Source organism: Echiichthys vipera (assembly GCF_963691815.1).
Source record: "Echiichthys vipera genome assembly, chromosome: 7".
Classification (NCBI taxonomy): domain Eukaryota; kingdom Metazoa; phylum Chordata; class Actinopteri; order Perciformes; family Trachinidae; genus Echiichthys; species Echiichthys vipera.
The window spans coordinates 643906-657570 of record NC_139832.1 but is presented as its reverse complement, the minus strand read 5'-3'; the positions used below and the strand labels follow the sequence as shown (position 1 = coordinate 657570).

The 13665-nt window shown below is 40.1% G+C and overlaps 2 protein-coding genes across 2 annotated transcripts; both read right to left on the bottom strand.

Annotated features, from left to right (window-relative positions):
* Nucleotides 1-959: 959 nt before the first annotated feature.
* On the bottom strand, nucleotides 960-7167 carry sycp3 (synaptonemal complex protein 3; the record flags this gene model as incomplete). The annotated part of the gene is made up of 8 exons (XM_083916302.1): nucleotides 960-1013; nucleotides 2028-2132; nucleotides 2766-2864; nucleotides 3368-3467; nucleotides 4294-4411; nucleotides 5251-5285; nucleotides 6841-6922; nucleotides 7035-7167. 8 exons carry the CDS (start codon nucleotides 7165-7167, stop codon nucleotides 960-962), a joined length of 726 nt encoding a protein of 241 aa, XP_083772428.1.
* A 1274-nt stretch (nucleotides 7168-8441) lies between these two features.
* On the bottom strand, nucleotides 8442-12998 carry actr6 (actin related protein 6). Its single transcript, XM_083917305.1, has 11 exons — nucleotides 12820-12998; nucleotides 12132-12249; nucleotides 11853-11921; nucleotides 11606-11729; nucleotides 11337-11472; nucleotides 11192-11248; nucleotides 10800-10898; nucleotides 10510-10588; nucleotides 10067-10238; nucleotides 9839-9977; nucleotides 8442-9360 (listed from the first exon to the last, which is right to left on the bottom strand). The coding sequence occupies exons 1-11, from the start codon at nucleotides 12885-12887 to the stop codon at nucleotides 9231-9233; spliced, it is 1191 nt and encodes a 396-aa protein (XP_083773431.1). The 5' UTR covers nucleotides 12888-12998; the 3' UTR covers nucleotides 8442-9230.
* Between the last annotated feature and the right edge of the window lie 667 nt (nucleotides 12999-13665).

Here is a 13665-nt window from a genome sequence, read left to right as displayed (position 1 = left end):
AAGGTATAAATAAATAAATAAATAAATAAATAAATAAATGTATAAATGAATGAATAAATGTATTAATACATGAATAAATTAATTACTTAATGCTAAATGAATCAATTAATAAATAAACTAATGAATAAATGTAAAACAAATAAACTAATTAATTAATAAAGGTATAACAACATGAATAAATGTATAAATAAATAAATAAATGAATACATGTACAAATAAATACATAAATAAATCCAGGAATAAATAAATAAATGCTAAATAAATAAATTATTGTATAAATTAATGAATGAATGTATGAATAAATAAATGCTAAATTAATCAATTAAAAAAAAAATTAATGTTAAAATAAATACAGGACTAAATAAATAAATAAATGCTAAATTAATTACTAAATAAATGAACAAATGTATAAATAAATAAATTCATTAATAGGCAGAGGGTCTGCAGACAACAGGACGCTGACTGCAGTTCACTTAACAGTCACTAGTGTTGCTAATAATTAAATGAATAATAATTCAACAGCACGACGAACATTTACTCAAAATAAACTGAATTCTAAACACTTTAAAATGAGAGACGTCACCACACCGTTGTACGAAACACACCGTTTATTATTTACTGTTTCCTCTCAGAGGGTCCAGATGATTTCACACTTCAGAGTTGGATCACGGCTCGTTGTCTAAAGTCGTCTCACGCGTCTGAAACTCAGATCTTCTCTCGTCGACAGACAGGAAATAAAAGCTGCTCTGTCTCAGAATGAACTCATTTTCAAACTTTAGCTGATGAACACAATTTATTCACATTTTCATTAAACGAGTAAAAAAGCAGCTGGATTCAACAGAACAGAGGACGTCGCGTACGCCGCAGGATCAAAACTACAGTAACCTTTTTAACACCAACCTAAAACGCATCCTTAACGCAGGAACTCTCTCCGTCGTCGTGGTAACAGCAGCATCCGCCTAGAACAGCATGGACTGCAGAGATTTACGGACCGTGGCCATCTCCTGCTGTTGCTGTGGAAACAAACAACATAACATGTGCCAACATGAAGGGAATGTTTATTTTGTTTGTTTGTTTGTTTCAGGCATGTCAGTCAGGGCGCCCTCCCACTGTGCCTCCGTCCCGTGCCCCAGCACATGTCACGGCTAAAGTCTGGTTCCTTTGACCAGTGTGAGTGCAACCGTACCACGTCTAGGAGCGGCACGCTTGCCGTCCACGGCCCGTTTGGGAGAGGTGGGCTTTAGTAAAGAACGTTTGCACATGTACGAGCACGAGCGTGCGCACGTGTACGAGCACGAGGCCTACGGCGGCTCTGAGGTCATTTCCTGTGCGCCTGTTGGGACGTAGAAAAAAGAAGGAGGGACCATGCGCGGACATTTCAAACAATGGCGGTGAAAGGTTCACGTTGGTGTGATGCGGAGGTGGAGTGTTTACTGCAGATTTGGTCGATGAAAAGATTCAAAAACAGTCGACAAGACGCACAAAAACTCTGAGGTCTACGGAAAGATCTGGAAACAAAGCCACGCATCGCCATGACGTCATCAATGCGTGTGACGTGTTACGGCGTGATGACGTATAGGCAGCAAGAAGCATTCTCCGAGGCCCAGGTAGTGTGAGTACAAACGGGCCTGGAGGGGGGGGCAAGGACCCTAAAGCACGGGGCACGGGACGCACGCACAGTGGGAGGGCGCCCTTAGATCAGTGGTTCTCAAACCGTGGTACTCAAAGTCTCTCTTGTGGTACAGGAGGAATCTCCAAAATAAAAAAAGGAAACAAATACTAAATAATATAAAACTTTCAAAAAAGCTACAACATTTCAAAAGAAAACCCTTAAACTTTTAAGATCCGTGACGTGTTTTTAAAACACGGTTAGCATTTTTTTGGAGTAATAGCAGAGGATGTGTGCCACCTTAATAAGTGTCCCCCACACCTCTGCACAGTATTGCAGGTGCGGAGAGACTCGTGATAAAGTCCTTTCTGATGTAGTCGTGTTTTAAGGTGAGGTAATGAAATAAAGAAGAACCCACTGTGTCCATGAGGATCTTCTTCTGCAGGGTGGCCATCTCCTTCCTCAGCTCTTGCTGCGCCCCCTGAAGGAACGAGTCGTGGCTCTTTTCCATGTCCTCCATGTTCTGGAGGAAACACAAGAAACAGCTTCAGTTTGACTTTTTTAAAAGTTTTAAAAAATATTTTTATTGCATTTTTTCAAACACAAAAGACATGATAGAAATGAAATGATCGAACAGAGGAGAAGAAAAGCAGAGTGTGGGTACAGGAAATAGAAAAATGTCAATAAATGACTGAGGGCTCCTCTCTATCACTCTCCTGCTGCAAGACACGGAAGCATCCAGATGACAACAAACACAACAAACACAACGAGGACAGAAGGTGCTGGAAGTGAGCCCTTAGAACAAAGTTATGAAAAACAGCCTGGGCTGATTTGGGAAATCCACGAAGCCAGGAGGATGACAGCGTGGGTCCCGTATGCTGCACGAATGAGTTAGGGCGCCCTCCCACTGTGCCTCCGTCCCGTGCCCCAGCACGTGTCACGGCTAAAGTCTGGTTCCTTTGACCAGTGTGAGTGCAACCGTACCACGTCTAGGAGCGGCACGCTTGCCGTCCGCGGCCCGTTTGGGAGAGGTGGGCTTTAGTAAAGCACGTTTGCTAAGAGCGCGATGTAGTTTCTTAACAGCAGGACAGGAAGCTAATTAGGTATTTCTGGTTCTTTTCCGCAGGTATCAGCAGAGTGTAACTCCAGGTTTCACCTTCACAAACTGCTCGTAGAGTTCTCTGACGGTCTTCAGCTTCTGGTTCTGCACCACTCTGGCCTGCTGCAGGATCTTCTGCTGCTGCCTGAACAGATTCTGCACAGAACAAACAAAATTCACATTTAGTCATAAACTGAAACTCTGCAGCGTATCTTTTCATCGTGCTCCAATTTATTAAAACATGATTCATCATTTGTGACTCTGAATATCAGGGGAAAAGCCGGCAGTTCGCACGACTTTGCAAAGTCGATGATTTCAGCGTCTGGTGTGAAACTAAAGCAGCGTCCAAACATGGAGCAGTTTAAAAAAAGGTCCAGAGGAACGATTTCAGAAGGTTCAGGGACGAGGACGAGCTTTGAAAACAAAAAACTAACAAACAAATCATCACTTTGTGTAGAAATATGGGCTATAAATGTATATTTACAGTTCTATATCCATGTGTGTGTGTGTAGATGTGCTTCTGGGTCTAATTTGTTATTTAGTGATTTTAAAGGATGAAATCTTCATCCATGTTCATTTCCCGCAGCACTAGAAGTGACGGAGCATCGACCCTGTGGCAAACTATGGAACCAATCAAACAAACAGGGAAGGGAACCAACGTTGAGCTTCTCCTCCTGCTCCTCGGCTCGCTGCGCTTCAGTCTCCCACTGCTGCAGCGCTGACGACACCTGCTGCGAGTACTGGTGGGTCATCTTCTGCCTGCACACACACGTTAACACGCAGACATTTGGAGACATCTTCAAAAAACAGGAAACACAGGAAGTAAGAAAACCTACAGTTTTAGGTACTAAGTGGAGAAGGGGTAGGAATTAATAAGCTAATGCTCAAACATACAAAGGGTTTTATTGACGAGTACTTCAAGTGTAATTTATTTTTTCACGTTTGAAATAAAGCATTCATTCATTCATTCATTTTTTTTTTTTTAATATTTACGTCTGAAAATGATCAAAACAAAGTCGAGATCAAGCGTTCCCAAACGTTTCCACGCCAAGGCCCCGGACAGCGTTAGCTTCTGGCCGGGGACCCCGTCTACAAACCCAACTCTAGGAACGTTTCTGTTACTTTTATTCACTATTCAATCATTATTACATTTGTTCAGTAAAAGAATAATATTAACAACATGTTCTCAACACTGCATTCAACAGTTTGCGCAGAATCCTCACAGAGCAATTCCCGGACAACGTCTTTGTTGGTAAAAGAAAATCCTCTCTGATTGTGTGAATGTAATGTGTTGTGAGCTTAAATCAGCCTAAAAATGATGCCTTCAGGGCCCGCTCGGGAACGATAGTTTGCTGTGTGAATGCAGCAGATTTCCTGACCAAATGCTCTTAGTTATTTTTCGGCCTCTGTCGGATGTTTTTGTATCAATGACGCTGCAGTTTGAAACACTGAGTCGTCATCATTTTTCATTTGAATCCATAATGCCGCAGCTTCTATAATGTCTATATTCTGTGTGTGTGTGTGTGTGTGTGTGTGTGTGTGTGTGTGTGTATTTGCTGCCCTCTTATCTGGTGTGTCATCGCACCTCTGGCCGTGGTAAGTGTTCCACAGCTGCTCCAGCTTGTGTTGGCTGCCCTTCATGTAGTTCTTGGTCAGAGACTCCAGACGTTTCTTCTTGGCCTGCATCACTTTGTTGATGTCAGCTGGAAACAAACAACACAGCGCTGCACGTTTCTGCCACACTGAGGAAAACACCTCAACATCTCAACATCTCAACACTTTAGCCACAAATATGTGAACGCTGGAGCCAAATCAATATGTGAGTTTAGATACCAAAGCAACATGTGTTCTATATCTTACTCTGCTCTGAGTATAAACATGTTTATACTTCAGTGTTTTCTAATTTAATATGTTAAAGCCAACACAGGGACATGTGTTAATGTTAATTATTGTTGTATAAAATAACATTAGATAAGCCTGTTCTGATCCACAGAGGAGAAATTCAGGTGTTGGACAACGATAAGAACAGAATAAACAGAGAAAGATAAAAAAAACACAATAAATAATTAGAAGAAATATAAATATGAGCTATAAAGAAGTAACAGTAAACAAACCCACGACCAGAGTTACTGTATATATTTATATAAACATATATATATAAATATGATACTAATAACTATAAGTGTACACCCAAATATAATATAGTGTGGGACGCATTTATATCGACAGCACATCATTTATTTCCCCCTTTGTTTGTTTAATACTTTGAATTTAGCGTCACATTGATTCTTTGCCTCTGATTATTTATTATTTATGACACTTATATAAAATATTTATATGAAGCAAAACAAAGTGACTCATAGATGTGCTGCACGCACGCACGCGCACACCCACACACACACACACACAACACACACACAACACACACACACACACACACAAACATACACACACACACACAAACATACACACACACACACACACGCACACACACACACACACACACACACACACACACACACACACACAGACAGCTGCTTACCTCCGAATCTCTCCAGCATGGAGTGAACTTCATTTCTGAAAATAAAGGTTAATGTTATTTTCTGCTCACATTCAAAATCTATCAATAATCAATAATGTGTTCTTAATTCAAAAATGTTGAATTTTTGGACATTGTCAAATTTAAAACTGCACAAAATAAAAAAACAAACGACTGAGTTTGAACAGAAGGAGGTTTGTTGATGTTGAAACAACCTCTGATACAAACGGCTCTCAAAAGCTTATTTCAGTTTGTGGAACAGAAGAAATTAATGAATTTAAATTGGAAAATAGCTGCAGGGAGAAATATTTGACTAATACAGAAGGAAGCTTGATTGTATGGTTGTGTATTCTTGTAAAGCATGATGTTGCATTGGTGTATGACCTGTATACAAACATGTGTTTTGCTTCTGTAGTGATGTGATATTGTAAATTAGGGGGCAGGACTTTATATAACACATATACTATTTTGTTTTTATTGGATAGAATTAATCAGAATCAGAAATCAGGAAAACCTTTAATGTCCGCAGACGGGGAAATTTGTTTGTCACAGCATCAACAGAATATTACAAAATAAGATAAAAGATAAAAAATAGCAAAAATAAGCAATAAAGTTAAATTTAAAAAGGGAAGAAATAGACATTTATACATATTCACATGATAAAGTGCAGTTGTTCTTGTTTTGTAATAATATAATATGGAATAAATCTGAATATGAATAAATATGACCAAAGTAATTAGTGATAGACTGATATTATCTGTCATATCAGTCATCAGCCCTAAAATCTGCCTTTTTTCTGTCACAGGAGTTAGAGTTTTTGAACAAAAATATCAAAGTCCATCAAAGCAGTTTCAGTCCAAAGCAACTGGACTTGGTTCTGTGTCAGGAAGACGTTTCACCTCTGATCCAAGAGGCTTCATCAGTTCATGTACACATCTGACCAGGACCAGGACCAGGACCAGGACCAGGCTGGGACTGGACCAGGACCAGGACCAGGCTGGGACTGGACCAGTACCAGGACCAGGACCAGGACCAGGCTGGGACTGGTCCTGGTCCTGGTCCTGGTCCTGGTCAGATGTGCACATGAACTGATGAAGCCTCTTGGATCAGAGGTGAAACGTCTTCCTGACAAAGAACCAAGTCCAGTTGCTTTGGACTGAAATTGCTTTGAGGAGAACGACGACCTGGACATGAGAACATTCACAGACTTAGTGTCCATCACTTTATTTATTTACAACTGCTCTTAATCCATTTGATGCACTATCATTTATTTATTATCCGTGTTTAATTAAACTTTTTACTTTTGTACTATTATTTTTATTATTTTATTAATATATTTTACTGATTTCCATTACATATTTGTGTTTTATTATATCAACGTTTTTACAATTTGTAATGTATGTATTTGTATTCTTGGACGCTGTTCATACTTCATATACATGTAATAATCATAATCATTCAATATAAATCTAATTATACTGAATGCTTTGGCAACACGGTTGCAATATGTCCAATGCTAATGAAGCTAATTTGCATTGAACTGATGAATTAAAGATCAAATCTAATAAAGTTGTAATAAAAGAGCATAAATACCCAACAGCAGACGTGGCGGCCTCCTCTCCAAAGTCAGCTGCAGGTCTCTTCTTGGCCGCTTTGTCCACTATTGGAGTTTCTTCTTGTGATAAAAGGTTTAAAGTGTATTTTTATTAGTTAGATTAGTTAGCTGCCAAAGCTAACATTAGCAGCTAACACTAGCAGCTAACATTAGCCACATTAGCTCCACTCACCTTCTCTGACATCGTCCTCGGAGCCGCTCACTTCTTTCTTTTCATCCTCCTGATTAAAGTCAAACACCTTCAGATCCAACGCTGCTTTCTCCTCTGGGTGTTTCTTCTTCATCTGTTTTCTCCCGGTTGCCATTTCTAACCTCGTTAATTAAGGTTATAATCAAGGTTACCTAGCAACACTAAAGGGATCCTGCTAATGCTGATGTTAGCTTAGCGGTTAGCTGCTAACGGATCCAGCTACTGTTTGATAAATAGTGAATAACAGTCGGACACAAGTTAGTTCTAGTTAAATCTAATTAAACGGAATTATGTTCTAGCTTCGACTTTAATTGTTACGTTTTGAGTTGAAGCTAAATTCAACCGTTACAGCAGGAGCTGGATGGAGCGAAGCTAACAGCTAATAATGGCGTCGACCTTCGGCCCGTTTCCCGCCAGAAACTCTCTGACGGTTGATTTAGGTGTAGTGAAGATTTATGTCACCCTGTCCAAACATGTCACCATTATGTGTTTTTGTGCACTTCCGTCCGTACTCTGACCTATGATGATCTCTATTAATGTTTCAGACCACAGACAGGAGTAAGTGTGCTATAGCAATGTGAGGAGCATGTGTTTGTTTTCTTGTTGTCTTTATTTTAATGTCTTTATTTTAGTTTTTTAGGGGTGACGTACTTTTGAACCTCCTCTCTAATGAAAGTTCCGCGCATGTGCAGGACCACATCTCGACAGGAAGCACTTCTCTCCACTACACCTGCAGAGTTTCAGATCCTTTACTGCAGCAAAAGTGCTGACGAGGACTAAACATGACTCAGCTCTCACGAAATACATATATACAAACATAAAGGGATAAATAAACAAATAAATACATATATAAATAAATGCATAAATGGATATATAAATAAATAAACAAATTAATAAATGTATAAATAATCCATAAATAGATCTATAAATAACTACATAAATATATAAATAAATAACTGCATGAATAAATCTATGAATGCATAAATAAATCTATAAATAAATGCATAAACAAACAAATATATAAATAAAGAAATGCATGAATGCATCTATAAATGTATAACTATATAAAAAATGCAGAAATAAATGAACATATAAATAAATGCATAAATACATCTACAAATAAATAAATATTTAAATAAATGCATAAATAAATCAATGGGAGCTCCTACTTCATTAACATATCGACAGAAATACAAATATAAATGTAGGTAAAGAAAAAAATGTAGTAATAAAATATAAAGCATTGATTCATTTATTTAGACATTTAATTATTTCTGTATTCATTAATTTATTTCTGTATTTATTTATTCGTTGACCCTTCAGTCATGTTCAGTCCTCTGTAAAGCACTGATGCCGAACAGTAGAAATACTTACAGTCAAACTCCTGCATTTTAAATGTTACTTCATTTAAGTATTAAAGTATGTGCAGTCAAATGTAGTTTGACTTATTAAATCATATTCATCACCACGAATGACCTTATTTCATAACAGATGTACGTAAGTAAACTGAGACAGCGGTTTTAGTTTTCTCCTGTTTGAACTGAGTCATGAATCACACGTTTAATGTCTCTGTATTTAAAACATAACTTGTGAAGTGAAGAACGTCAGTTTGTTGTAAAAGTAATAAATACAGAGACGAAATCTCTGACTTTAGTCTGAACAAAATGTCTTTTTCCAGGTCAAAGAAGGAGCATCAGACACAGGAATAAAAGAAATATAACTCAAAGAAGAAGAATAAAAAAAGAAAAGAGAAAAGGGCTGGATGATCGTCTCCAACACGGCGAAATATTACGACTCGTCAATCTTCCGACTTTAATCCTCAAAATATTGTGATTTCTTTGTCACAGACTTCCGACTTTAAAACAACTGTATTAAAATCTTGCGACCTTCGTCTCCGTGTCCTCAGCAGATGAAGACAGTGAACAGGAGGTCGCTGAGGACTCATCCGGCCCAGGTTAAACTGGTTCAGTGCAGCTTAGTGACGTTAGATTCACTCGTCACCAGAGAACGAGCATCAGACATAAAGTAATTAAAGAACTATACACACTCAGGAATAGAAAACAACCTTTCATTCAGTGTTTGGTCGTGCACAGGCACCAGGACTGAGAGGGAAACTCTGATCTACAAAGATGCTGACGTCTGTGACGACGACGACGCTGAAGAACAAACTGCATTCGGTCAAATATCAAACTTCTCTTCACATATAAAGTGTCCGTTCTCTTCGTAGTCCTCTCGTGTCACCAGGATCTCCTCGTAGTCCGGGCTGTGAGCCAGCAGCTTCCCTCCTTCCCACGCATACGTGATGGGGCTGCAGGACGAGACGGCGCAGAGCATTAATATATGAATCTATATAAATCTATATAAATATCTATAGATATATATCATCTTTAAAACAACTCCCTGCTCAGTCTGGACTCTCACTAAACGCTCCACGCTCAACATTTAAGGAGCTGATTCAACAGAAGCTGAACGTGACTCAGTGCAGAAACCAGGACTCCACAGATCTGAGCTTCTACAGTTCTTACTGTTATGGAACTGTGACGCTGCGTAACCATGGTGATGGTCAAACCAGTTAATCCCTATTTCCCTGTCATTAGGTCATTTTGAGGTCCATAAAGTGTAAGATATTACTACATTGTTCAGTTGTCGCTGTAGTTCTTCATTCAACAAACGTGCAGCAGATCTGACGTGGAGACTCTGTGACATTTAAGATTTAGCTGAAGCGCTTTTTTATCTGCACCCTAACATCCTCCCAATCAACCCTTAATCCCAGTTCAGTAACTCACTTTGCAGGTTGCAGGACTTTTACGGGCAGGTGTGCGGGGACGAGCGACCGCAGCTCGGCCTCCAGTCGCTCTCTGAGGCCGGAGAACAGAATGTTCCCTCCGGTCAGGACGATGTTCTGGTAGAAGTGCGGCTGCATCTCTGGTGGAAGAAAACACCGTCAGCTGCTTCTCACACACACACGTGCAGCTGATACAAAGCGTTTGGTCGGAGCAGGACACGCAGCCGACCTTCTGGCAGCGACTGGATGGAGTCCACGATGGCCTCGGGGACGCCCATCTCCTGGATGCCGATGTCCGACGGGTGGAAGAGCATCTCAGGGACGGCAAAGCGCTCGTTGGCCAAACGCAGGATCTGCTCTCCTGTCTTGTACTTCCCACTGAAGAGCATCTCCTCTGGAGGCTGGAGGACAGACGAGACATCAGGGAGGCCCAACACACACACACACACACACACACACACACACACACACACACACACACACACACACACACACACACACACACACACACACACACACACACACACACACACACACACACACACACACACACACACACACACACACACACACACACACACACACACACACACACACACACACACACACACACACACACACACACACACACACACACACACACACACACACACACACACCATGTTTTCTCACCTTACAGAAGCCTTTTTTGATGGAGCTGAAATCTGGAAGAACATAATCCCTCACCACCGTGTTGTCCTCCCCCTTCAGCCTAACACACACACACACACACACACACACACACACACACACACACACACACACACAGATGTGAAAACTCAGCAAAGACGCAACAAGTGCTTTCATCAGTGGGTCACATGATCAGTCACTGTTGGTTTAACGAGAGGAACTGAATTTAAACACATCATCATCTGCAGGAGTACGACTGTAAATGGGAAGAGGAGGCTGAAGTCCTGACTCACTGTGACGTCTCCATGTCTTTGTAAAAGTGCTGTGAGACGTAGCAGACGTCTTCTTTCACCTGGTTGATCACATGAGTCTCATCCATGACGTGTAACTGCCTGAAAAATAAAGAACCTTTGGGTTTATTTGATCTTTGTGAGAAGAAAACACATGATGACAGATGAAAGCAGCTCTCTCAGGAACCATTTACACTTTTTTGTCTCAATTTTCCGACTTTATTTCTCAAACTATTTCTACTTTGTTACAATCTTCTGACTTTCTCTGAAAAATATTACGACTTTCTCTCAAACTATTCTGCTTGTTTGTCTCAGCTGAACGCCTCCTCTCTCAGCTGGAATAAAATGAATTCTGTCGTTAATCACGGAGTCAAACAACATCAAGAGGAACGTACCGGTATGAGATGATCTCCTTCAGGTGATTGGTCAGGAGCTTCCCCCCCACATTGACCCTGGAAGACAAAAGAAAGCAGCAGCTGTTGTTGTTGTTGTTGTTGTTGTCGGTACTGTAGCAGGTTACAGATCAGAGGGCGGTCTGACCTGCGGATGCCGTCCTTCATCTTCTTGCTGCGACAGTAGGGGGCGATGTGTGTGAAGGAGAAGCCGCTGTCCACCACCAGACAGCAGATCTCACACGGGTTCGTGTGGAAGTAGTGATGAGCGCTGAGAGAGCCGGCTGGAGGACGAGGACGACAACAACCACCACCACAAAAACAACAACAACAACAACAGCAGAGGTTACACACAGAAGAGTCATGAACACGTTCATGGTTCGAGTGTCTGAACAGGAAGTGCCGTGATAAACTCACCGTTTATCCTGAGAGCCGACTGGAACTGGTACTCCTCAAACAGGATCTCATTCATCGACTCCTGGATGGAGGAGAAGTTAAAGTACGGCTCCGTGATGATGACGCTGGTGTCTGCGAAGTCCACCTGGAGGAGGAGGGAGAAAGGGAGATAATGGAAATAATGTTTCAGAGATAATTATTGATGTTGTTGTTGTTGTGATTGTTGTTGTTGTTGCTGTTGTTGTTGTGATTTGGATAAAACAGAAACCTTAAACATCTCTTTTCCAAACAAATGATCCCAAACTTTCCTCTGGACGTCCCAGTTCACCAGATAACCCTGGAGAGAGAGAGAGAGAGAGAGAGAGAGAGAGAGAGGTGTTCAGACTGTTCCTGAGGAGGAGAGAGAGGGAAGAGAGGCGGAGAGATAGAAGAGGAGAGAGAGAGAGAGAAGGCAAGGGAGAGAAGGAGAGGGGGAGATAGAGAGATAGAGAGACAGAGAGGAGGTGGAGGGAGAGAGAGAGAGAAGGAGGAGAGAGGGGGTGTTCACCTTCTGGAAGGGCAGGATGTAGAAGAGTCCTGACGGGTCTTTGATCTCATCCAGCTGATTCGCTGTGAACGTTTTTAATCTGGAAGTCTTTGAGCGAAACTGGCAGTTTGGGATGACGCTGCGGGAGAGACGATGATTATTATTATTATCATTATTATGATTATTATTATTATTATTATAACAATCACTGGTACATTAGATGATCCGGGAAATGCATACAGACGTATTTAAAGTTGTTGTTGTTTTCACGCCATAGATTTGAACATCTGGAAAACTGATCTACAACTGAACCAAACCTAAATAACGGACTGTGGCTCAGGTGTAAGTGGTATATTCTGTATATGGTTTATATTATAACAGCCTCCTGGTGTTTCCACCTGAGCCGATCTTTACTCAAAGCTCCGGAGCTTCAGATTTGGTGTGCAGTGATTTTCTTCATCGTGGATTTGTTTAATTAAAACAGTGAAAATATAAAAAGTGATGTTTTATGAATGGAGTTTGTTCGTTAGCTTTTCTCCGTCCCACAGAAAGAGGAAGATTAAACACCACAGGACAAAACAGAAACGTTATTTTAACACACACATATGTTGTGTTTATCACATTACACAGATAATTACAGGTTAAACACATGAACAGGTTTATTATTATTAGCTGTGCCGTTAGCCACCTCGATGCTAACAGGACTCACCTGACTTTCTCTTGACTGTAGCCGATTTTCGCGGTATAAGCTCCGTTATCCAGAACTAACGTGGCCATTTTAGTTTTCTGTACCAACAATCAAACTCAATAAATCAACAACTAACTGATTTAATGAAGACGTTACTTCTTTATTCAGCGGTTAAAGAACCCGGAGACATTTCTACAGGTTTGTTTTCACCGCTCCGCCATTTTGTCTTCCTTTACTCGTTCCGCCAATCAGCTGCTTCTTCCTCGCTGTTGCCGGCGGAAGTGACGCGCTCAGTCAACCAATCAGCGCTTCTCCTACTTTTCTTAACGTTCATTGGCTCTGGGTAGAGCCAATCAGGGGAGAGGTTTGGGATCCCGTTAGAAAAAAGCTCGGGGGGAAACAAGACTCGTCCGGTTCAGTTCCTCTTTAATAAATAAATATTTATTATATTTATATTATGGTAATATATTAATAATTCAAATATATATTATATATAATAATGATAATAATTAAATGCAACATTCATGTAAATAGGGCTTGATTTAAACTATTACAATTATTAAAACTAAATTAATTAAAAGTATTAAAATATTTAAATTATATATTTGTAAAATTCTAACCACATGAACAATGATTTATTTACAGTTTGTGTTGAACAACTGTGATGATGAGATGAAAGAATGTGCTGATATATCAAAACTAAATAACTAAAACAACAAAGCAAAACACTGAATTCTTATGAGCTGGATTTATATTTTTTATTTATTTATTTTTGTTGTTATTTCTTGTTCTTCTCTTTGTTGTTGTTTTGCTGTGATTTGTTCGTCTGATTCAAACTGAATCTTTTCTTTGTTTATGATTAACAAT